The 23,890-nt window shown below is 44.7% G+C and overlaps 1 protein-coding gene across 1 annotated transcript in view; it reads left to right on the top strand.

Annotated features, from left to right (window-relative positions):
- LOC131262952 (collagen alpha chain CG42342) overlaps window positions 1-23,890 on the top strand; it is a 94,632-nt gene that overhangs the window by 55,156 nt on the left and 15,586 nt on the right. Inside the window, exons 5-10 of the mRNA XM_058265060.1 lie at window positions 9,067-9,102; window positions 9,469-9,540; window positions 12,490-12,558; window positions 17,351-17,530; window positions 17,628-17,733; window positions 17,857-17,945. Of these exons, the coding sequence (XP_058121043.1) occupies window positions 9,067-9,102; window positions 9,469-9,540; window positions 12,490-12,558; window positions 17,351-17,530; window positions 17,628-17,733; window positions 17,857-17,945 (552 nt within the window). The remainder of the gene's footprint in view (window positions 1-9,066; window positions 9,103-9,468; window positions 9,541-12,489; window positions 12,559-17,350; window positions 17,531-17,627; window positions 17,734-17,856; window positions 17,946-23,890) is intronic.

Genomic DNA, 23,890 nt, shown 5'->3' on the forward strand with positions numbered 1-23,890 from the left:
GAATGCATTCCAGGGACATTCCGGAACAACTATCACGACGTTTATAAAAAAAAAGACAATCGGCTGGATGTGGGAAAGAAAAATAGTTTAGCTTAATCTCTAATTGCCAATTATGCAGTGAAATGGTCGCTTTGCAAGAGATAACGATATCGAATGAGAAATGGAACGGGGGTGAAAAGGAGAGGTAAAAATGAATGTATTTTCCTCTGGCAGGGGTGCTTGCAGTTGTCCGTATGACGATAAAGAACGACCATGTATGTGCATGTAGCGTAATCACACAGCGTTGATGTAGGGAAAACTTTATCCTAGGCATTAGCGTTTGTTGTTTTTTCCCCAGTTTTCCTCGAGCTAAACGCTCGAGAGAAAATGCTGCTTGTCGGAAGCGACCAAATGTTTTCCCGAGGATTTTTCCTACCGACTGGACACGAACAGTTGAGCTGTACGGGGATGCATTATCACGGACGAGGACACTGAAACCTACCGTGTGGCTTGTGTTTGGTTTGGTGTCCTTTTTCAATATGCAGCAATTCCGGAAGATAATGTAGACAGTTGCATACCGTATTAGCGAAATAACATCACTCGTTCGTAGTGTTGTGCTCTTTGCCAATCCAACCCTTTTCTATGTCAACACCACTTTTTCCCAGACGCTGCATTATCTTTTCCAGTTTGGCAAACCCCTTCGGGCCGACATTTCGATCATCCTTCCGCTTACATTAGTTAGACATTTTCCGCACCAGAGCTAGGGGGGAGCAAGGAAATGCTGTGTTCTACAACTTTCTCCTCCAGCTCAGGCAAACGTAAAAGGAATGAGCGATGGGACCGAAGGAGTGCAACTGTGTTCTTCGGTCACTGTCTGCAGGTCTTGCGGCCCTTTGGGAAAATTGGGGATAGTTTGATGTACGGCACAAGGTGAGGTGCAGGGTGCTGTGAAGAAATTATTAATACACGACACCGACAGAGACCGTTCCCTCCGGGTCCGATCGGTCCCAACGAGCGAAAGACAGGGACCGCAATGTGCACATAAACAACGCAAACGTTAGTGTTTGTAGGAAATGTTTGCTCAGTAGAAATAGAAACGAAACCAACCCGGTCCCTTGGTTCCCTCGGGAAACTTTCCTCCTTCCCCCGTGGGTTGGAAAATTCGTCTGTGTAATTATTGTGGAAATACAACTGCAACGGAAGTGTTTCGGAAGCATGGACGCAAAAAAAAACAACAACAACTTTGCAACATAAAACTGAAAGGTTGTCGGTGTCGTCCTGTTCCTTTCCTCACTTCCATACGGTTTGGAATGAAATTACTCGCCTGCAATGCTCGAAACAGTGAAACCATTTGAAAACTATTATGGGCGTTATTGAATTAGTCTGAAGGAAAGCGACGTTTTGGGAAAGTTCCATTTTCAATTGGAATGGCTATAGGGAGAGTGCTTTGAAGGTTTTCACTTGTTTTTAGCTTTAAAACATTCCACATGATTGCCCATTTATTTGAGTTTGAACGGTTCTATTGGTTTGGACCCAGCTATCAGAGCGAAATAGGAAGACTTTAGTCATAATATGGTTTAGAACTGTAGTTTCACGCTTCGTGGCACACTTGAGAACTCGTTCAGACATTACAATTCAGGTTTTGTTTGCAGTTACTCAACGAATCATGGGATTGGAAAAATCCATTTTAATTTAATTGAAAAACAAATTTCCATGAACATATTAACGCTTTGATATCAATTCTGACACGTTAATGTATTTTGTTGAAATTTACAGGTTCATTGAAACTATTATTTTCATCCATGTTTCATTTTACTTCAGGTTTAACAAATTTTGAATGAAATTTTACCAAATTTTTATTGAAGTTTTTAAATATATTCTTACCACACGTTTCGCAAAAAAAAAAAACTTTTTTTCGCATTAAGTAACGTTAATGTGCGCTCGCTTGCTCCTAATTGTTCTAGGCTCCTCAATGAGCCCAATTAAGAGTTTTGTTATGACAAAGTGTGCACTTTATCCTTTAGTGCCACCGATCCTAACAGGCTCTAGTCGGATTTCCTTTTGGGTTTCATTTTTCTTCGCCCCTTTCGTACGAGGAAACCATTTTCGACAAGGACTCAAAGCCCTTCAGCCATAAAGCCATGCATAGTCGTGGCCTCATTCTGTCCGTTAGCATTCGTTGACGGAAATGCAAAAATATGGGAAAAGAACGTGGCAAAAGGATCAACTCACTCCACATGCGCTCACTTAAAAGCACTCTCCATCCTTCACGGCGTGAGTATGAGCCGTTCCGCGACGTGCACTTGACCCCGCCCGTGGCTCGTGGTTAAAGTGAGTCGGAAAGCCGAGCAGCGATTTGGCCCGAGAGGTGACCTGCGAATACCCACGCGCGCTCACACGCATACACATGGTTTTTCACAGGAAAGGCTACCGAAAGGACCGGTAGGCTGTTGGTCTGACGGGAAAAGCCTTCACCGAACGAGAAAAGCGCCTCGGGCGGATAGGCGTTCTCGGAGGCATGAAAAGTCAGATTTAATGAATGTTGCGCTCACTTCCGCTGCGCGCATCGTTCTCCTGTGTTGGCTTTTCCTCTGGCATGCATTGGGCATTTCCACCGTCAAGAGTCGTGAGTCGCTCCAAAGCGGGCGAAAGAAGGATCACACCTGACAGCTTTCCATGCCAACGTTCTTCATTCGACCGGAGTTTCCCATTGCTCCATGCCGGGTACCATGCATGACGATGCCCAGAACCCATCATCTCGACCATCACGGGAACCATCGGAAGGCAAGCAAGCAAGCAGGTACACACACATCCGGGGGATGAACTTTAACGTGTCGCGACGGCAAAGATGATCCACCAGCTTGAGCTGTAATCCTCCGCAAGCATCATAAGATCCTTTCGACCGAAGTGCGGCCACTGCGTTCGAGCATTGCACTCGAGTACACTGCGTCTGACATTGTATTTAATTGCTGATAAATTATTCCACCCTCCACTTGTACGCCCTTAACCACGCAAAATGCAGTGAATCAGTGTGCGTCTGTCTGTACGAGAAAAACGTAGGTAGGTAGCAGTAAGAGAAAATTCGGTTCGATGGGCGTATGCAACAATTTAATTTCCACACGTGAACATAAGGGCCTCTTGTAAGCCGGTACTCCCAGTAGTGTGGAAACCTTGACTGTGGGATTTGAGCAGATGTCGTGCCTACAGTATTTGCTGCATACTTTCTGGTGTTCGTTGTCCACACAGGACAGCATAACAATGTGCTCCTTCAACAAGTGTGTATGTGTGTGTTTGTGTGTGTGCGCTCCCACCGGATCGGAAAACTGAAATTACTGTTAGTACACAAAGTGAGCACATTCTGTGTTCCTAACTGATGCCTTAAAACGCGAACCTCATGAAGATGACCCCAGTTGTACGAGGTTAAATCGTTTGTTGGATATTTTTTGCTGGCTTCCCGGTGGTCATGCAGACTTGGGACTTGCAAAGCGTGGTTGCAATAGGGTAGGAACTTCAACCTTCGATCCACGCGAAAGGGAAAAGAAAAATGGATGGACGCATAGCTACAAATGTGCGAAATACCGTTTGTCTGTATTAAGTGCAAAATTCTTCCGTCTGCAACCTAAAAGGATGGTTCCCTCTCCAAATTTGTGGAGGGTTTTTTTAATTTTAACACCCCACCAGGAAGCTGTGGAAGAGGTACTGCAGGGCACAAATGGCGTTGTTCATAATAAACCACCAATGAACACTATGGCGTTACGCTGGTACCTGCAGAACGGGAAAACATAAAATGCTGGATTAACAGTCCACCCGTCGCACTTCTCGGGAAAGGCAAAAACGAAAAATGACTACAGTAACGTGAACAAAGGCACGGGGAACCCACCGCTTTCCTGCAACGGAAACAGGACAAAGAACAGGAATTAGCAAACCGTATGCCACTAGCGCCGCCAGGATGTTGTTGTGCTGTCTTGCGCCGATCCTTAGAAACGTTGGAAAAACAACGGATAAGCCACATTTATGTTACGCTTCGCATGGAAAACATCAAGGACCGAGGATTTATACCTTCCGGGGGCAAAAACACAAGGCCCTCCAACACCGACTTGCCGCGCCCTTACACTTACTGTCGCTGTTTATGTGTATGGGGTTTTTTATGGCCCAACGTTCAAGACACCAAGCGTTTCGGGAATTCTGCGAGCTCCGGAATGATGATGAAGTGTATCATTTCATAATTATCCTGCCGGTGTAAAACTATGCACCGTTTTATGAGACACTTGCCGGGCGTTCTTTACGTGTTTTCCTTTTTTGGATTCGTCCTTCCAGTAGCCGAAAATGTTTGGTCTTAGCCCACTCTCAGCTCTTGCTGCAAGCAAACAGTCAGGGCCAATGTGTTTGAACCCTGCCTGGAAAACCTTCCATTCGAGAGAGAGGAGAAAGGAATCTTTTTGGAGGTCAGAAAAACTTTCCGTACGGCAAGGTTTCGCGAGAGTGTAGAACCTGAGCACGATAGGATGAGAAGAGGATATTTTGGAAAACGATAATTAGATAGTCAAGTAAGAAAATACATCCGAATTAATTCAAATAATATTTTTATAAAACAAAATCATGGCCCAATATTCTAGCTGTGTAATTAAAGTAATACAAAGTGTTTTATATTTTAAATGCAATTTGAAAATCCTTGCAGATTGGTGAATTTGGAACCAAATTCCAGTTTTTAGATTCAGTATATTTATAAGATTTTTTTAAGAATGGTAATAACATTTTCTCATTGAATAACTACATCTATTAAAACAACAAGTTTTTCTTGGAAGATGAAGAGTAAATCTGGTTTTAAATGATGAACACAAAAAACACATCAAATCTTATTCACGAAGATACATGGTACAACATAAACAATAAATTTACTAATATATTAAGTAAAGGTTTTAAGTATAAAGTATTGTACAGCCTAAAGCTAGCTACCAATAGTATAGAAATAGGCGCTAAGTTAATTCTTTGAAGCAATACTAAGCTCGAGCTTCACATCATTTTTCAAATATTGTACTAAATAGTTGCATTACGCTACTTCGCTGATTATATTTCCAGCACCAAATTATAAAATAACGGCGCCATCTGAATTTGCATTGTAAAGATTCTATTATTTCATGTTTTTGAAACAGTTTTTGTCAAAAATAATAAAAATTGTCGAGAAATTCTTAAAAAATTCATCAAAATGTCCGGTTGGTTGTTCTACCTTATCTCACTGTCCGTGGGGGAAATTTTCCCCTGGGAAAAATGCTCGCCCACTTTTTGGCTCTGGGAGTCAACCTGTTTGACTTCCGATCGTTTCATGGGAGGGTTAAAAGGGTCACGGTGGGAGAAATATGGTATTCTATCCTTGTATAACCAGCCTGTTGCCACTCGACATCCACTACAAAGTGGTAGAATGAATGAATATACCTGTCGGGCTAAAGAAACGCCGACTAGTCGAGTGGGCTGAAGCGGGCACTATCAAAGAGGAAACTTTTCAATAAGCTATTAACTCGGAAGATACTTTGACTTACCAGTTTTTCAGTGGCTTCTGTGCAAAAGCCACTATCAGTACGATCAGCATCGTCATCATCATCGTCGTTTGCAATTACTTTTATGCACCGATAGCGAAAGCCACCGGTCGAATGAATCCTTGACTAAACCATCGTGGCTTAGAAAATATATTACCAAAAAAGTGATTATCCATGCAAAAAAGCAAAACCTTCATTTTAAACTCTTTGATATAGGCGATGTTTGATGCAGGTGTCTACTTATCTGATAAGCCAGGGAACTGGTATATGGATACAACAGCCACCGTGTCAACGTTTCGTTCATTAAGCGTTCAAACTTTGGATTACTTACTGAACTCAAGAAGAAATTGTATGAGAATTTGTAAATGAGGATGATCTAACTCCTAACCCTTCATATGACTTTTATTTTTGTAGATTGATTTGAACCTACCATGGTAGCGATGAGAGGTCATTGATTCAACTGCTTAACGGGGAATAAGAGCTAGATCCTTACATTCTCCACTTTGCCAGTGAGAACAAAGTAAATGAAAAGAGTTAAGAATACGAAGAATTGTACCAACTTTATCAATTCAACATTTAATTTGAGTACGTAAAATATGCTGATATTAAGTAATGTTTTAAAGTTTAAAACTGGAGAATCGTTCCTGCAAAAGACCTTGGTACTCACTACAATGAATTATAACTATAATGGAAGAATAACTAATACATAGAACATTGGAATCATTGTTTATGCTCAGGCAAGCACGTTTTCAGATTCGCTCATAATTTTACTTTTCGGGGAACGTATTGAAGATTTTAGTTTAATTGAAGTAGAAAATGAAATAACAAAACAATTTTTGGTTTAATCAATGGGTTTGGTGTACGTTTTTGGTTTAATCAATGGGCAGCTGTTGAATACATAGAAGCTGCTATGAATGTTAACCCAACCCTAAGCAAATCTTTAATGAAAGATTGATGTGTGCTTTCTCAATAGTGCCTTCCGCTCTTGTTCTTTCCATCATTTTAAATTCACCAACCTCTTTGCAACGAGAAGAGTTCAACACCACCACAAACATGCCAACCCCCAGTTTGTGGGCGCTTTCAAAGGATCCGTTGGATCATTTCGCAAATAAGAGCAACCCCTTTCGCCACCCAACAGGCAGAGTTCACAACAAGTTCATCGAAAAAACAAAAAAAAAATACATCCGTTCAAACAGAGCGAGGACGCAAATTGAATTAAATTAACACAAATTAGATGGAGATATTTGAATAACATTTATCTACACGCTGCCACTGGCAGGTCGAACTGACAGTCGCCACCATGCAAACCCCCCCGCCTGGGGGTGAACGAGCTCATTGATGGTATAAAACTTTCCCGATAAACTTTATCCCCTGATAAAGCATCTTCTCGGAGGGACAGGAGGAAAGGGGTCGGTTAAATTAAACTCCATCGAACTGGAGTTTATTGGGTCGAGCCAGAAGCTCTACTTCGTTCCCGTAGTCGAGTTTCCAAAGCGTCATCAATCCTTCTCGCCACTCCTAGGGCTGCTTCCCATTTTGGATCTATTGCCTCCGTCAATATGCGACCATGAGAGGTGGAGAATTTTCCTTTCTTTGTTCTATATTTTCTGGCTATAGAGACATACCTTGTTGGGGCGCGCTTACTAAAGGGGTAAGCTTTGCGTTAACCACCCCTTTTCTCTGCCATCGGGGCTCAGGCTGACTCCCTGACTGGTGGCTTCTAGAAGGAATTGGGTTTGTATGTTTTCGCATACATTTCAACACATGCTAATTCATTTATATCCAAGCGCCAACGACAGGATAGGGCAAATAACTTTACCCACCGACATACTTTTCCGGTGAGGTTAGATCTTCCGGGATCCCAACTCTTTGGATATAACCACAACGCCTATATGGAAGAACATTGCCTTCTCGTGCACGCCTTCACGGAAAACCCACAAGAACGATCGACCGTGCCGGGGAAGGCACACGGTTGTGTTTACTCACCAGCCCCAGGGCCGCTATAAAGCGATACGCGCGTACGATAATCGCACCCCCATACGTTCGATGGGGAGGGTCTTGAATGAAGTTGCCAAATTTCGCTGATGTATTTACATCCGCCGTTTGTTGTTTTCCGAGCTCATGTCGAGGTTGGTGAAGCCAGAAAAATCTCCGTCGCTTCCTATGCTGCTTTCACGCCGCTTTTGCGCTACGTTCTACATCCGCAAGCAAACCTGCAGGGACTTGTTTACCGAAATTCCCCAAGGGCTGAAGAAACAGAAGTAACCTAGAGAACAACACGTGGCAGCAGAACTCCCGAGATATTGATCTTGCGCGTGTTGGTATGGATCATAAAATCCCGCACGGAACGCAAGAAGACCCGCTGCTGAGCGTTATGTTGCTGCGACGCGAATGGTTTGTCATAAAAATTGATCACTGTTCGCCATTTTCGGAAGTCATAAAATCGCGCCACTATAGCTACAACAACAGGAGCCTATCAATTGGGCCAAGCGTCCCCCGGAAACCTCGGGCACTTAATCCACCGGCCTCTAAAACTGTGTGCCATCAAAAGGCCAACGTAGCGATATCCGCAGGTGGATCCATGGACGCCCGGGTGCTTGTCGTTTCGAGTCTCGTTAGAAAGACTCGTGCTTGCTGTCGCTGCGATACGGGTGCAAATTTCCATTTTATGATTATAATTATAATAATTTAGCATTCTACGAGCATCATCGACGGCATAGTCCGGGCAACCACCGGAACGAGTCGAATAAATGAAATGTCAATTTGCACCTCATGATCTTCCTTTACGATTTATCGAACTCGAATGGTAGACGAACCGGAATTTGTACGCCCCTTCCGGCAAACCGTTTCATCTGAAGATTAACGCAGGACTCGGTTGGTTGGAATAGGGTCCTCCCGATCTACTCCCTCGCCATCCTGTGCGGCTATCAAGATTGAGATAGTCGCATTTTTAAGGTCAACCGAAGCTCTGGTTGTTGTCAGCTTAACTATCCTCCGGGCAACACGAAAGGATGCCGATGTTATGTGTCCTCTTGCTCAGAAATCGACCGCCCATGGACGAGTGTTTAACGAGGATAGTTCAGTTTGCCCGCCCAGGAAGCGCGGGAAGTGTGTGTGTGTGTGTGTGTTTACAAATGGACGTTTGTTTTATGCCGATCTTGGACGTTGCTTAACGTCCGATAAAACTAACCGACTATCTCGCCCGAAGGTAGGTGGTAGGGGAAGCAATGTAATGTCTTTATCTGCTGGAACACTATCGTACTCATCGGGTTTCCCGCCCGGAGGGCATCTCTCTGGGACGCACGTCGGAAGACACTAATACTGCTATCGGCATGCATGATCTCATTTTGTTATTTATTACTCAGAAGTTTATCTTTTTTACGATAAGACACTTCGCTTCCTGGGCAAGGATTTCCAATTCCTCTCTGAAGTTGTGCTCATACTCCACGGCTAATCGAATTGTTCTTCTCATTCTTCTCCCTCTTTCCATGAACGCCCGCCTTCACAACGTTCGGTTCAACTTTGGACCTTTCCTGCACGACAACAACCCCAGGGTCCGATAGGATTAGATGGCCCGAAAGGCGAACCGGTGAGTAGTTGCATACGTATATGCTAGGCGTAAAGGCCCCCCTCCCGTTGGTGAACGTGTTGCTTCTTCCGGACGCAACGGTGGACTCGAGTGGCTTTCCATCCCTACCCGTAACCTCCCCCCCGGCACTCGCCGCAAACTCATTTGTTTGCATTTCGTTATTTTTCCGCTCAATTTACGCTCGAGTGTGGCGGAGGGAAATTGGGGGCGGGAAAAGTCAGCGAGTCACCCTGCCATACAACCCTGTACAACGAGGCAGAGCAAGAGCACGGGATCGCTGTCCCCGCTGCCGGACGCCAGACGCACACGACACCGGGACACAACGGGACGATTCAATTAAAATGTTGGTTTTTCCACCTTCCACAGGGCCGACCGGGCGACAAGGGCTCGAAGGGTGAGGCTGGCGCACCCCCGATAGACGTGTTCCAGACGGTGAAGGTAATTTATCTAAGCACCAATTGCTCATTCCAGGTCTGCGATGGAGCCTTTCTTCTCTCTTTCTCTCTCACTCTTTTTGTCTACTTCTTTCCCCATCCCCGTTCGCCCCACAGCAGGAGGTACTGGGTATCTCTTTCGTTCTCTCTGTTTGGCTAATTCGTTATCCGTCAGGTTTTTCCTACGAACGTATCTCCACCGGGTGCCCTTAAGGAACATCCATCACGCCGAGATGTTACTGATAATAATTTGATTTAAATTTTTCCTATCATTCATCCGGTCTCTCGCTTCCACTGGCGGGCGGAAAATGGCTGTGCCATCGATGCAGCGATTTTCATATGCATTACCCACACAGCAACGTTGCGTTGTAATGGAACTTAACGAGCACTTCACAACGCTCTTGGTTATGATTTCGGAATAGTTCCTCTTAAACAGTGTGAACCACACCATCAGAGGATTAACTAGAATTGAAGTATTGTAAAATCCATCATTTGTTAGAACATGTACGTATTTTATCATTAAAAGAGATAATCTTATACCAAACGAAATATGTACAGACACGAGCAAACGATTGATGATACAAATGGTTCAATCGCTTGTACCGCATCCAGCACTGTAATTCCAACCCACATGGATTCATGCACCTAAAGGGCTGAATATAGTTAGGGTTAATTTGAGAAATGTCTCTTGCATTCCATGTGTCATGACCTGTCTTTGCGATGCAATCTAGCAACAGCAGCTGAAGTCCGGCCATGTCGGCTGCATTTGGAATTCTCCTCTTGCGCATAGCGGTCTTGTGCACAAAACGGAAAGGCAGGCATCGAGAACAATGCTATGAACGCTTTTACTTGCAGTAATCCACTGGTAACAGTTTCCATGACACAATTTAACAGGATAGTCCACTCTCGAAGCTGACTCCAGAATTCCGCCACACAGTTTGCAGTTCCAGGAGTTCGAACCCGTGATTGATACACCAGCCCATGGCCACCGGGTGGAAACAATAGGCAAACAATTTAGTCCATTGTGGCATGGAAAGGTTTGGCCAGAGAGGGTTCCGACGATGCACTGTACAAAGGGTATGACGTATGGATGACTATGTAATTATGATTAATTAATTAGTCATTCCCGCGCGTCACGTGGTGCCCCGCGAGGCGTGTTGGTTCCGTGGAATGCTTCGTCACTTCAAAGGATGCAGAGCTGTAGGACATGTTTGGATTCCAACTTGTTTCGAGCTCCACTTTGGTTGACGATGACTAGTCAACATTTTTAAGCTCCTACTTCTAGTAAGTACCCCTCTCCAGGTAAGGTCTTTGCGAGTGCTTCGGATTGCGCGACGATGCTAGTTAATTGATCACTTGCTTTTTTTTATTGCCGTTTTGTTTTCATACCAACCCGCACCCGGAAAGGACATACAAAGAGTCGTTTTAGTGAAACAATGAAAGATCAATTTGGATAAGCCGTGTGGAAGCCGTACTACTTGGTTTGGTTTTCCGTGCAAAGTTCCGTGCACCGGGGACGAGATGAGACATTCGAGGAACGCTTAGATCCCATTAGGAAATGGGTCGAAAGCGACTCCAATCTAATGCTAACGGCCACCACCCTAACCTTGCGAACGTAAAATAAACCTCTCCCTGTCCACCGACACCTGCCTACCTTTCGTCCACGTTCGATGGTTTGTACGTGAATCAATGCTATCTTAAGTGGGCATCCGTGGACCTGGCCCACTTAACCCAACCATTCTGTCGTTTCCGTCCCCTTCCGCCCGGTCGTTTAAGTTTTTGCGTCCCCAAGTACCGTGAATCAATTTATTAATTAGCCCTCGGAGAAAATGGACACTTTACACGCAACGCAACCAAGGGGGAACCGCGGTGCGGGTTATCGCTCCCGGAGTATTCCCCCGGCTAGCCCAGACCAGAACGAAGGGTCAAATAAATTGACTAGAGGTTACAAATCGGATAGAAAGACTGGTAATGGCCGGGTCGGTGGTCAAAAGAGAACAAATTAAATTTCATATCGTCTGCACGGGTGTCCACTGGTGGACCGCGGTCCTACTACCGGCAGGAGAGTGACCGGTAACTTCTGAAAAGCACCGTCTGTGCAACATGTGTGTGCAGTGGACGATTAGCCTGATAACAAGAGGACTCTGCAGACCCCACGAGCGCTGGTTCCAGTTGACAGTAGACGCTATATTCGTTGACCCCGGGAGTACACACGTCACAGTCTCTTTCGCTCTTGTCATGGCAATCATTGGGACGAACGCATACACACGTGTTCCTCATGATTGTGTGTGATTTGAGTTGCGTTTTTACCATCTCGTTACGTACGCTCGGTGAGAGGCGGCTGCGCGACGACAATATCTGAATGCAACTACGCCGGTAGTCACCAGAGGGAACCCCTGCAAGCCAAATGGGTGTCCATTTATGTAAAATTAAACTGAAAATTGCCGTTTCCTGTCCCTCGGGCCGTGGCCTACCCTCCCAGAATGCCTCCAATCAGTCCGTCAGTCCGAGCAGAACGACGCTGCAAGCGTTCCCACGGATTCCACGGATTTCAATCTCAACGGTCCGTGTTGCCATGTGTACCGCGTGGAGGATGGGTGTGAGTGTGTGACTGCTGGTCCGGTCTGATTGACCTTTGTCCTTTGTTAGTGATGCTTCTGCCGGCGCTCGTCTTCGACTCTTACCGCCAGTTTCCTTTTCCTTTGGTGTTTTTGCGATGCAATTTGCTCTTCGTTGATTACGTAACCTGTTGTCTTACTTACCTCCTGAGCTCCTGTCGTCGGTCACCTTGTCGCCTCGTTTCGCGGCGGGATGTTCCAACCAATCTTGTTATCCTTGCAATCCTTGCTTTCGTGCCCTTGCTAACACAATGCCCTCGGTTCCTTTTCATCGGCTCGCCTCGAAACAACGCGCACCGGAACAACAACCCGCCGAAAACCATCCACCAACGTAGGGATTAAAGCGATCCGTAACGACACTGCGCGGCGGCTCGTTAGGTTATGCGGAAATCGTGGCCGTGAAGGTATATTGAGCGTATTTTTTCCACCACTTCTCTGCGTGTTTTCCACTCACCGGTTGGGCTGATCTGGCCGTTTTTGTGCACTCACATTCGCACCTTTAGATGTCGTACTTCCGTAGTGACCGGTGTGCCCGTTGGCAGCACCTAAGGCTAGCACCGCTAATCCTCGGCATCAATAGTTTGGTTTCGTTTGGTTTTTCTTTTTCTATGTTTGCATGCCACAACCGTTTTCCTCATCCCGCTTTATCACGCAGCATTTCAGCCGACTTCGATCTCGATCGCAAACGCGCACCACTCTTTTGCGGAATTGCTGATCCGGTTCGAAGGAGTAGGATTAGCACAACCCCCGCGCCTCTGCTGAATTGGCTCGACCAAACCGATCATCACTGCCACCGGAAGCACGGGTTTTCGCAGGGTGTTCGGTTGTGCTGGTGTTGGTAGCCCATCGTTTCGTAGCGTAGTGATCCGTAGCGTTTGGTGTAGTTTCAGCGCGATTCGTGTTGGTTGCTTTCCCTTATCGCTTGCCTAGCGTGCGTAAGTTGTTGTTTTTTCACCACCTGTCCACCCCGACACCATCAAGAGCTGGCCGCTCGTATGCCTGTTTAGCTTTGGTATCGTATCCCGCCAGTATACTCGGGAGTAATCCCGGTTTCAGGCCGGTTGTTATTATTAAAATCTCCAGTCCACCTTTCCCAATCCCGAAACACTGGATTGTCTGCAGTCGAAACGTCGAATCGAAAGTCAGACGGTGGCAAGTCAACAATGTTCTGTGATGCTTGAAAATCAACTGCACTGTGGGAATGCATTTGTAAAGTGTTCTTTAAAGTTTGAATAAATTATTTCGGTAATATTACCGTTTGATGTCGAATGGTAGAGAAAATGAATGTCTTATACTTGTTTACTACAGTCAAGATCCATTTTTATAAACTGACTTATCCTCATACAAAGTTTTTCCATCGATAAACATACCTTAACTAGCTGTTTTACCTAAAAGTGATTGAGTAAGTCCTTTCGGTTACGTTTATTACCAGAGAAACGTCAAATAAGACTATCTTCAACACTCAAAGCCATCAAGAAAACGAAAATTATCCGAAAGAATATCTTGAAAAATTACAAATTTTAAAAATTTACATTAATTTAAATTAATCTAGTTCCATAAAATTGTGTAAATTAACAAGTTTAATTCTTTATGCATGAGATAAATTCAAAAATTGATGGTAGTCAAATAAATACTTAACACAATGAGTAGCAATTTATAATCTCTTTAAATTATGTAAAAAAAGGTGCAATACTGCTTACCAGTAATTTGTTTGTGAATGCAAAACATAATAACTTGTCCCGCTCGCTACAACATACCACTGTGCAAGCTGGCAAAGCTGACCACATTAAAGACCGTGTAAAGTATGGATTTAATATTAACCACCTTCCGAGCACCGCTAAATCCCACTGCTTGAGCCATATACGCGTACGGCGGGCAGTAGTTACTTTTTATCCTACAGTGGCTCGTAACTTCTACTCGAGCTGCTGGAAATATTCCCATGTTGATAAACGCTCAGTAAATAGCCAGCGAAGTTGAAACAACTACTGCGTGCAGACTTTTCCCTCCTGCAAACTAAAAAGAAAGTAGTATAACAGTAAAATGAAAATCTCGTTCGGATCTCCCGGTCCCACGTCGTCGAGTTTGTTTAGGGAAAATGAACAAAGAAGCGTAGTGCATCGTAGAAAATTTGATACAGAACAACGGAGTAACGACAGGACGGACCAGATGGAGCAAAGAAGAGTGTCTTCGAAGAGGGACGAGTATTTTCCCCGTACCGACCGTGGTTTGTGGGTATGCCGGAAAAGCGTATGCGTCTGTTATGTTTTGACTTTAATAAAGCATCACCACAGGACATTCCGTCCACGGGTGTGTCGCATTGTTCCCTTGCGCCCTAATGGTCAAGTGTCGGTCAGGGGTTAGGCCACTGGCCGAGACTGTTGTTTTATTGTATGTTTTTAATTAAAAGCAATATTTTATTAAGTTTTTCTGCTCCTCCCTGCGGAGCCAGCAGCAACACATGGAACATTTTCTATACACTTTCCATCAGCGCCCGATCCATGGGAGTCCTTTTTTGCGGCCCTGGACACATTCCATCACACAGCATACACCAGTGACTTGCTTTCGTGAATGTTTACTTTTCCTTCGGGAGGTTTTTCCATGGTAGTTTTCGGTTTGGCTTTCGGTTTGAGCTGCTTACGGTTGCCAGCGTTACTTCGGGACCAGCTAGGTACATTCCGACAGCGGATGAGAACGGACCCAAGCTGGGAAAAACTTTTTCCCATTTCAATTCACCTCCGAACGCCATTCTGTATTATTGAATTTGACATTCGCCGAAGCTTGGACGCTGAGTGCGAAAGTAAAGTGTGCGGACAAATTCGCCAACAAACGTAGAACCGAGCGAATTGTGGATGTAATTTGTGCTAAACATCTGGAAATTAGTTGACATTTATTGGCCACAGCGATCAAAGGGCAGGCTGGGACGATGGTACCGAAGAATGGTTTTTCCACCCTTGTTGAAGGACGAGGGTTCACCGCAAGAATGCTAAATTTATTATCTACACTTTCCTTTCCCTCTGTTTGTTTGTTCTGTTAACAATTAGTGTATATCTTTTTTCTCTCTCCCGTTATTTGTTTCTACAACGATTTTCCCCAAAAATTTCCCTCACACCCCACCGACACACCAACATCTGCGCACCCTGTCTCACGCCACGACCTTCTCCGCTACACCAACTGTTCCCCTTTGCACCGATTCGGATAAAACCCATTGCTGGACGCTCTCTGCTCCAGGATCTGCAAGCAGCGGGTCACAATGTGTCCGCTGCCAACATCATACAGCTGAAGGTAAGTCGTCCTGGTGAGCAGTTCACCTCAGCTGGCCACCTCTCCTTCTTGCAACTGGGAAAGGGGCATACAAAGAGCATCCGGCATCGGGACTTTCATCATCAGCTTCTCAGCTCGCTCAAGTTCGCTTGGTTGACATGACGCTTTTGGTTTCGAACAAGGGGTACAAGGAATTCTCTCATACACATTCATCCTGTATTTTTCACGATCATCCATTTTTGGTTTAATTTAAGCCAATTATTTTCTTGTGTTGCAGAAACAGCTCCTCAGTTCAGATCAGCGAATGTTTTGTAGCGTAATTTATTTTCGTGGTAATTGTGCTGAATTCGAATAGCATAGTTTTCAATGAATTTCAAAGTGACCTTTGTTAAATTTAATATTTAATTAATTCCTGACATCAAAAAGTTTCCTTAAACATCCATCCTGTATTTGTAAGGATCATGCTTTTTCGTTTTAATTTGTACATGTTTTGAAACTTTTTTTTTAGTTTGCGTTTTTGTTTTCTTAAAACTACTGAGTTTAGATTAGTGGATGTTTAGTTATGTTTTTGCATTTTAGATTCAACTTTATAAATTTACTTTAAAAATATTCATTCATCAATCTTATTTTCAAAAGAATGTACATTTAATTTCAATCAAACCAGATCCTCGTGGTACTTTCGACTCATTTTCAACTTAAACTGAATTTGGATCCTCGGGAACGTCATTCTTAGTGCGGTATTCGTCTTGGGTTTTCTCAACATTTACTATTGCATTCATGTGCTACTCATATCCTTTGGCTTTGGCTTGGGAGACAAGCCACTCGCAGTTGCGTTCATTACCATGTGGGAAGTAATAACAAAGGACTTGTGGCGAAAGAAGGTAACGCTTGAAAAATTGTCTAATCCTGTATCTTTCGCATACAATTTGTTACGTTTATGGCGCGAGCTTCTATCATTTCAACTCTTACGCAATTTATCCTCCAACAAATCTTCACAGCTGCACGTCGTTTTATGCTGCATGTTTGCTTGCTCTGCACTAGGCTGAGCACGGTACGAATGGTAGTGCACATCCCGTTGCGTAGTACGTAGTTGCATGACCTGTATGTTCTAGCGCTTCCCGTGGGCGCACGTAAGCGCTGGAGGACACTCGAGCTCCCGCTAACCACAGCCGAACCGACCGCGCGAAGGAGAAATGAAATAAAAATTGTTGTACACCTCTCACCACCAAGTGTGGGAGGCAAGATTTGTCTGGCCGTCCAACAAGCTCGCCGGAGCCCTCTTCACGACGCGGATGGATGGATGGACGGATGGTCTTGCATCGCCCGGACTGATGAATGATAACAACCGGGCAGGGAAACAAACAGAAGTGACAAGAGATGGGAGACGAAAAAAGAACGGCAAAACACTAAAAGGAACGGTCGACGTGAAGAGGGAGAAGACACCTACAATCCCTAACTAGAGATATCGCAGACACACACACACACAAACAACTGCAATAGTCGGCAGAGGATCGCCGGAAGCACGTGGCTGTAGCTCCGTCATGTCAAGTGGGCCAATGACAGGTGATGCTCTGCCTCTCCACGGTGCGGTTACCACTTGTCACTGCGTTGACATTTTGTCATCTCAAACAAATTGTACAATCTGCAACCCTGTCCTGGCGACTGCGTACGACATCTGAGCGACAACCAAGACAACCTTAGAGGGTCATCCATCTAACCATCCATCCCGTGTGGCTCCGGGGCGAAAAAAGAAGTTTGTGGTCCTTCAACCCTTCCTACGACACGCGCTCGTGTACAACCGGTGTTCGGTCGGTCAAGTGGAGCCCTCCAGGGGCGAGCTCGAGTGGCTGCCGACACGTTGGCGCTGATTGCAACCGAATCCTCTTCTACGTGCTGCTGCGAGAACGCTAATTTGATTCGTGACACCTTCCACAGGGTGAACCGGGAGAGCCGGGACCGCCAGGACCGCCGGGACCGCCGGGAGCTTCGGGTGCGATCGGACTGGACGGACGCCAGGGGCCGCCGGGTGATCCGGGCCCGAAGGGCGAACCGGGTCCGCCCGGAGAGAAGGGCCCCGTCGGAAATCCGGGCACACCGGGACTGCCAGGAACGAAGGTATGTTACAGCTCATAAAAGGAACATTTATCTTCCCGGCGGGACGTGATTCATCGTCGATTCGTTTTTCTTTTTCGTTTTGCTTCGATGCCTCCAGGGTGATCGTGGTGAAAAGGGAGATCGAGGGCTTACGACGCACTTCAAGGGCGACCAGTTCCCGGCCGGCATCATCGAGGGACCGCCAGGACCACCTGGACCTCCTGGTAAGCCCGCAGTGGAAGCAGTGTTTTCAATGACTTAACATAAACCTCATTGTTTCATGTAGACATTTATTTCTTACGTCAATTGCGTCATACTGAAGTAAATTGTTTTAATAAACATTGCAGGTCCCCCTGGTGAAAAGGGCGACCCAGGACCGGAAGGACCCCCAGGACCTCAGGGTGAAAAGGGACCCCGCGGCAAACGAGGCAAACGAGTAAGTGGAAATTAAGGGCTCATTATTGTCTACTCCTCGCCGAAACAATTCACGCGAAAATATTTATCAACGACTCGACTGGTAGGACTTAAGGGACGACCGAACCGTCAAACGAACCAAAACATGAACATTCGAGACGTAAACGTTCCCTGACAGCACATTCAACGGATGCACTTGCATTGGAAGCACGATTCGTTAAATTTGCATGCCTGCATGATGGTTTAGCATTTCAAACGCCATAGTAATCAAACGTTGATTGGAAAGCCCACTAACTCCACACCGGCTCGAGCTAACCAGATATCAGTTGCTGTACATAGTAGTGGTACGTGTTTGTTTGCATGCCGATTTTGGATTCCGTTTTTCCAGCGCACCAAACTTCGATTTCGATTCGGGAAAAACATCGTCTCACCCCTTTGCCGGGCTTCCGAGGCTTAAAACAGGCAGGACAACGAAAAACCTCATCGCTCTCGAATCGGCCATAAAATCACACACATATAAAACAAGATGAAAACGATAAATTTTGACACAAATGGAAATGGTTGGCACTGGTAGGTGGAATGCAATATGTATTGTGTGAGTGTGTGTTTGCTTTTTTTAAGATTCCACGCGTCGTCGAGCTTGTTTGCCAAACCGTTTCGTGGCCCGGGCATTATGGGTTCCGAACGATCAAACGCGGAAGCGCTTGTCCCCGAGGCGCACGGAACACAGAACAAACACGAAAATCACCATCAAGTGTGGCGATTTCGGGCCACAGATTGTATTTCTTCCCGTTGCGGCCATCGCCATGTTTTTGTGTTTTTGTCGCTCGGCTATTGCGCTCTGGCCGCTCGAGGGTTGGGCAATAAAAATTGTATTTAATTTAATTGGATTCTTTGCGATGGCGCTGGACGGCAGCAGCACGGGCTACGACACGGAAAATCGGAGCGAATAGGAAAGGAGTATTTTACGTGTCCTAATGCATGGTGTGAGTGTGGACGAAATATGCCGTAATATATCTTCTATTTTATTTCAACACTGATACTATAGTCGTTGGTTTGGGGAGAATGCAATGTCTCATTCCATGTGACCGGCCACGCACACGCTTATCTCCATTCTGGGATCATGCAGCTGATACCGGATACTCTGGAACGATTGACTTACCACCATATTGTTTCTCCTAGGATCTTAGTTTATGGTGAAAAACCACAAATCACGCTGGGTCTCTTTTTTCAATTAGTTATCTTTTTTACAACATGTTCATTCGTCCCATTTCTTCATCGATGCATGAAAGATACACTTCATCCACGTTGGTCCAAGCGAACCCTCGGAATCGAACGGAATGGTTTACTTTCTCTCATCGCCACACATCAAAGGACCTTCCAATCAGGACCGAGCGATACTAATCCCGTCGGGATGCGTTACCCTTCCCCGCCTTCATTCAGGCCTGAGTGATGCGGCGAGCATAAATTACATCGGACGGCATCGCTACATCATTAATGCATGCGCCGACCGAAGCATGGCGTGGACCGTTCCAGTGTTGGCGCGTCGGCCGTGAACATCGTCACACCGCCATGCATGACTGTTTTTCCCTCCTGACGTGTAATACAGCTTCATCAGCATCAGAATAATATCATCGGTCGGTGTGCCAGTGCGTGGAAAAGCGTCGATACGATAAGCAGCGACAAATAGGTACATAATGTTGTAACGCCATCGTCGAGGAGAGCGTAGCCTTCAGTTCGCGTGAATCATAATCCTGCATCCTTTCGTGACATGAAACATCACACATTGCTACCCATTACGGACAAAAGAAGGAACTTTCATGCAACGTACTGCTCTTGGTTTTTACATCCGACATGGTATTTCTAATTTACATTGCATGAAAGGAATTGAAACGTTTGTTTAACATCATAGTTCGAGAAAAAAGACAATTTTGTATCATGTGTGTCACTCATCGAATGAATCTCATTAAATGTTTTTTTATTGTATGACTCATAACAGTGATGCAGTAGATAATACAATTTTCAATATGAAAAAATTTTATAATTTCACTATTTTTAAAACATCTAAGATTAACTATGATTTACATGTTTGCTTATAATGAAGCATTGATATTTTCAACTTTTCAAACAATATTTCAACCACTTATTACTTGTGATTGTGGACATTGGAACACAACTTTCGTAAGTAAAGTTACCCACTCAACATCCTACTGTTCCGGGGTAGTTCAGTGGGATGCACGTTTGATGAAATTTTCCCGACCAGACGACCAACACCCATAAATAATTTAGGTGCTTCGTCGGTCGTTCTGTAAAACAGGATTCGCTTGCCACCGCTTGTTTACATGTGTGTACATATTTATTTTATCTGTTTATTTCTGCTCAGTTTGCACATCGACTCGGTGAGCATAGGAGCGCGAGCTGAATTGAAGGAATTTTCCCGCTGGCTTTTCCAAGCGGTTTGATATTGAGAATGCGAATATTACCGGTAGAAGTAGAAGTTAGCAGAGCGAATGTTTGCTTGTTCGCTTGATCGAACCATGTATTCATAGCATTTTGAAGAGTCAAATGATATACCATTTTCCACACCTTTCAATGAGAGCTTAATTTTGATAAGCTTTATTGAAAAAAGATGCAATTCCACAGAGGAGAACTTAATTTTGTTAATCAAAACAAACATTGTTAAAAATGCTTATACTAGTATCGACACAACGATTCATTGTTTAACAATTGATCACACAGACTTGCAAAAAGTACAAAACAAAGAGATAAACATTTCCACGAGTGAAGCCTTATCCGTGGAGGACAAAAACCCAACGGGCGCTTTTTTCTCCTCCGCTCATCCAACCATGCCGATTGTTTGGACATTAATTAAAATAGAGCCAACACCAAAGCCCCGAACGTACCACAACAGCTTCGGCAATAAATAGCGTCAGCGGTCGAAGCTTTCCCGGGCCCAGTGAAAAGCGATCAGGCGTAAACCGGCTGACGGTTGACCGATTCCGGCCCGGAAAACGAAAAGCCACCGGATGTGAGCAAAATTTCGCGCCCTCCACGAGTCCTCTTCCCCAAAAAATAAAGAAACGTCCGACCGTGCCAAAGAGTGGCACCGTTCGTATTCAATCGATGTACGCCAAAAATATGCGATTTTCCATCCGAGTCGATTGTTGGGCATCGGAGTCGAACCGCTTGACCCATAATTTGCCCGGATAAATTGTGTGGTTGGCTGAAATTAGAAAAGCCCGCTGACCTGCACCTTCGCGCGCCGTAGTTGCACCGTAAATGCTTAATCTGCTCCCACCAAACCGGCAACAATGCACCCGCCGGGGCTTAACTTTCACGGCGAAACAAGTGGTCGAATGCAATTATGCAGCTCGATGGGTTTGCCGCTGTTCAAACGATAGTCAAACCCCGGTGCAACCCTCGAAATGGCCGATTGGTTTGCAATCGGCTGTATTTGTGCAATCGGTACCACCCTGTTTGAATAAAGGCCCATTTGTTTGGCCCGAATGCACATGCACGAATTGACATGATGGAAATTCATAATTAAATTTTACCTATCAAACAAATTTGCTGCCCTCATCGATTAGCCCATCATTGTGGAATTTGTGCAGCACTGGAAAATTTCCCTCGCGCTTTACTTACAAGTTGTTGCTCGCTTTGTTAATATCTTACGTATCAGACGAGCTGAGCGCGTAGCATAATAATTTTCAGGTGGAAAGATTATTTCAAACTGCAAATAAATTTAAAAGTGAATGCCAGCAAATTTACTTACGCAGCTTTTATCTTCATGTGAAATAGAAATGCGAATGTTTGAAAATCTGCCAACTGAGTAGAAAAATGGAAGCTTCATTTTCAATCGTTAAAGAATGTCACTTGCTTACGAGTCTTCTTACACAAAAATACTGTGCTAGACTTTCCTCTATTTTGTGCTTTTCGGCGATGCAACATTTCCTTAGGACATGTCAAATTACATAATTTTCAACGTAGCAGGAAAACATAATATTGTTACACTTCTTGTCACAAACAATTTCTTCTATCGTACCTTTTGTTTTTAATGTTTAAATTCACTAATTTTCGACTTCATTCTACACCCCGCCTCCAACATTCCATCCCCTTTCGCTGCATTCTGGACCATGCTTAATTTGATACATTTAGCCAAACTTTATGTGGTCCGCCAAAGCGGGCAGAACCGTTAATGACGCGTACCATTATTTCGACTTGTATTTAATGCATCCACCAGGGGTTGGGCTGCATTGTAATGACCGCTTTGCCTGGTCGCCAATCCCCAACATTTTGCTACCCCTTTACCAAAAACCGACAGATGTTGAAAGGATGATAACGTTACGTTAGCTTTGAAATATTCAAGGAAAAAATCCCATGGAACCACTCGGAACAAATCCGCAAAACCACTAACGATCGGGAACCGCACTGCCCGCGTACTCGTAGTGACAGGCACTCACTTTTCATCGGCCACGAGTTGGACACGCTACCCCGCATTCCCGATCTGGCATTACTGTACGTGCTCCAATCCAGCTTCCCCAGCCGCAGTTCGCCTCGCAAATAGGCTCCGGTGAGCTGGCGGACGCAGTACGCCAAAAGCAGCGTCGCGTCCCGAGGATTTATGCTATCGATAGTGTTTTGCCAATTTTCGCAAACCCGTGTGTGCTTGTGTGCGCACAAATACGGGCATAAATTACCGACACAATATGCCCAGCTTGTGGTGCAACGTGATCGCCGGCCGCCCATCGATTGCCATCGAAAGCCATCGGCTCTAGGGAACGCTAGGTGCGGAGAGGATGGAGCCGGTTACAACAAAGGGACGAGTGGAGAAGCTGGGGAAGCAGTTTTCCAATCGGCCACAGTTTGGCCGACGTGACGCACTTTTGCGCTTCGCGCTATCGATAAATTTCCCGCGGCTATGATTTATTCAATTTTTCGCATTCTGCAAATCCCGTCCCGCAGTCGGACAATCCCGGCCCAAAAGCCTTTTGTGTAATTCCTTGCCTTGTAGTTAGATGTCGAAAGTTCGCCGCCGCTTACACGTGGTTCGCATGAAAAATAAAAAGGATCCGTGCAGCACACGGACAGTTGTACAACCGAAACGGTTCGCGGTGGACGTGAAGCTAAGAACACGTGTTCGACGTGCTCCGTTAGTATCCTCTCAACAGTTGCGGCTACAACCTTTTTCTGTCTGTGCCTTTTGAAAAATACAGAGCGGAAATAACGCTGATAGCAGGTGGAGTTAACGACACAACGGGAGATTTTTTTTTATCATCGAACGTGTAATATTATTGAATTGCTCATTAAACGCAACGGTACGTAATGACCAACGACGTATCAATCTCTCGACACAAACCATTTTTCTACACGTGTGATGAAAAACTTCATGCAACAACCAAATTCTACAAACAAAAAATGTTTCGGTAAAATAACTCATCTTTTAAAAAAGAAAAACAAATATTACACATTGACCTGGCTTGAGGAGATTATTTCAATCTGTAAACCTCGTTACGAATACCATTCAAACAGGTCAGTATGAACTGCAGCCTGCCGGCATCGATTTACAATTCATGATGCTGCTTTTTAACTCCTTAATTATGTTGCTACGATGCGTATGGAACGTTACATGCTGGAATAAGCACAAAAACTAACAAAGAAACAAATTGAAATATGTGAAGCGAATAAATGGATCTGATTTCACCTGTTTACATTTAACAATGGAGCTGGTTCAATTAAAACTGTTAACTTTTTTTACGTTCGATAACCTGAAATGGGGATATTCAAACGTTGAATTGGCATCAGCTGTGCAACAACAAACAGTGAAAAAATATCAATATTATTTCATTCATATTCGTTGTGTTTTCGGAGGAATTAACAAAATGTAAATGCTCATTTTCTTTTACAAGCTAAGTGCATCAAATTTTAAACAGAGTTTTCTTAATTTTATAGTTATAAATTATAAAAATT

The sequence above is a fragment of the Anopheles coustani genome, chromosome 3 (genome assembly GCF_943734705.1).
Source record: "Anopheles coustani chromosome 3, idAnoCousDA_361_x.2, whole genome shotgun sequence".
Lineage (NCBI taxonomy): Eukaryota > Metazoa > Arthropoda > Insecta > Diptera > Culicidae > Anopheles > Anopheles coustani.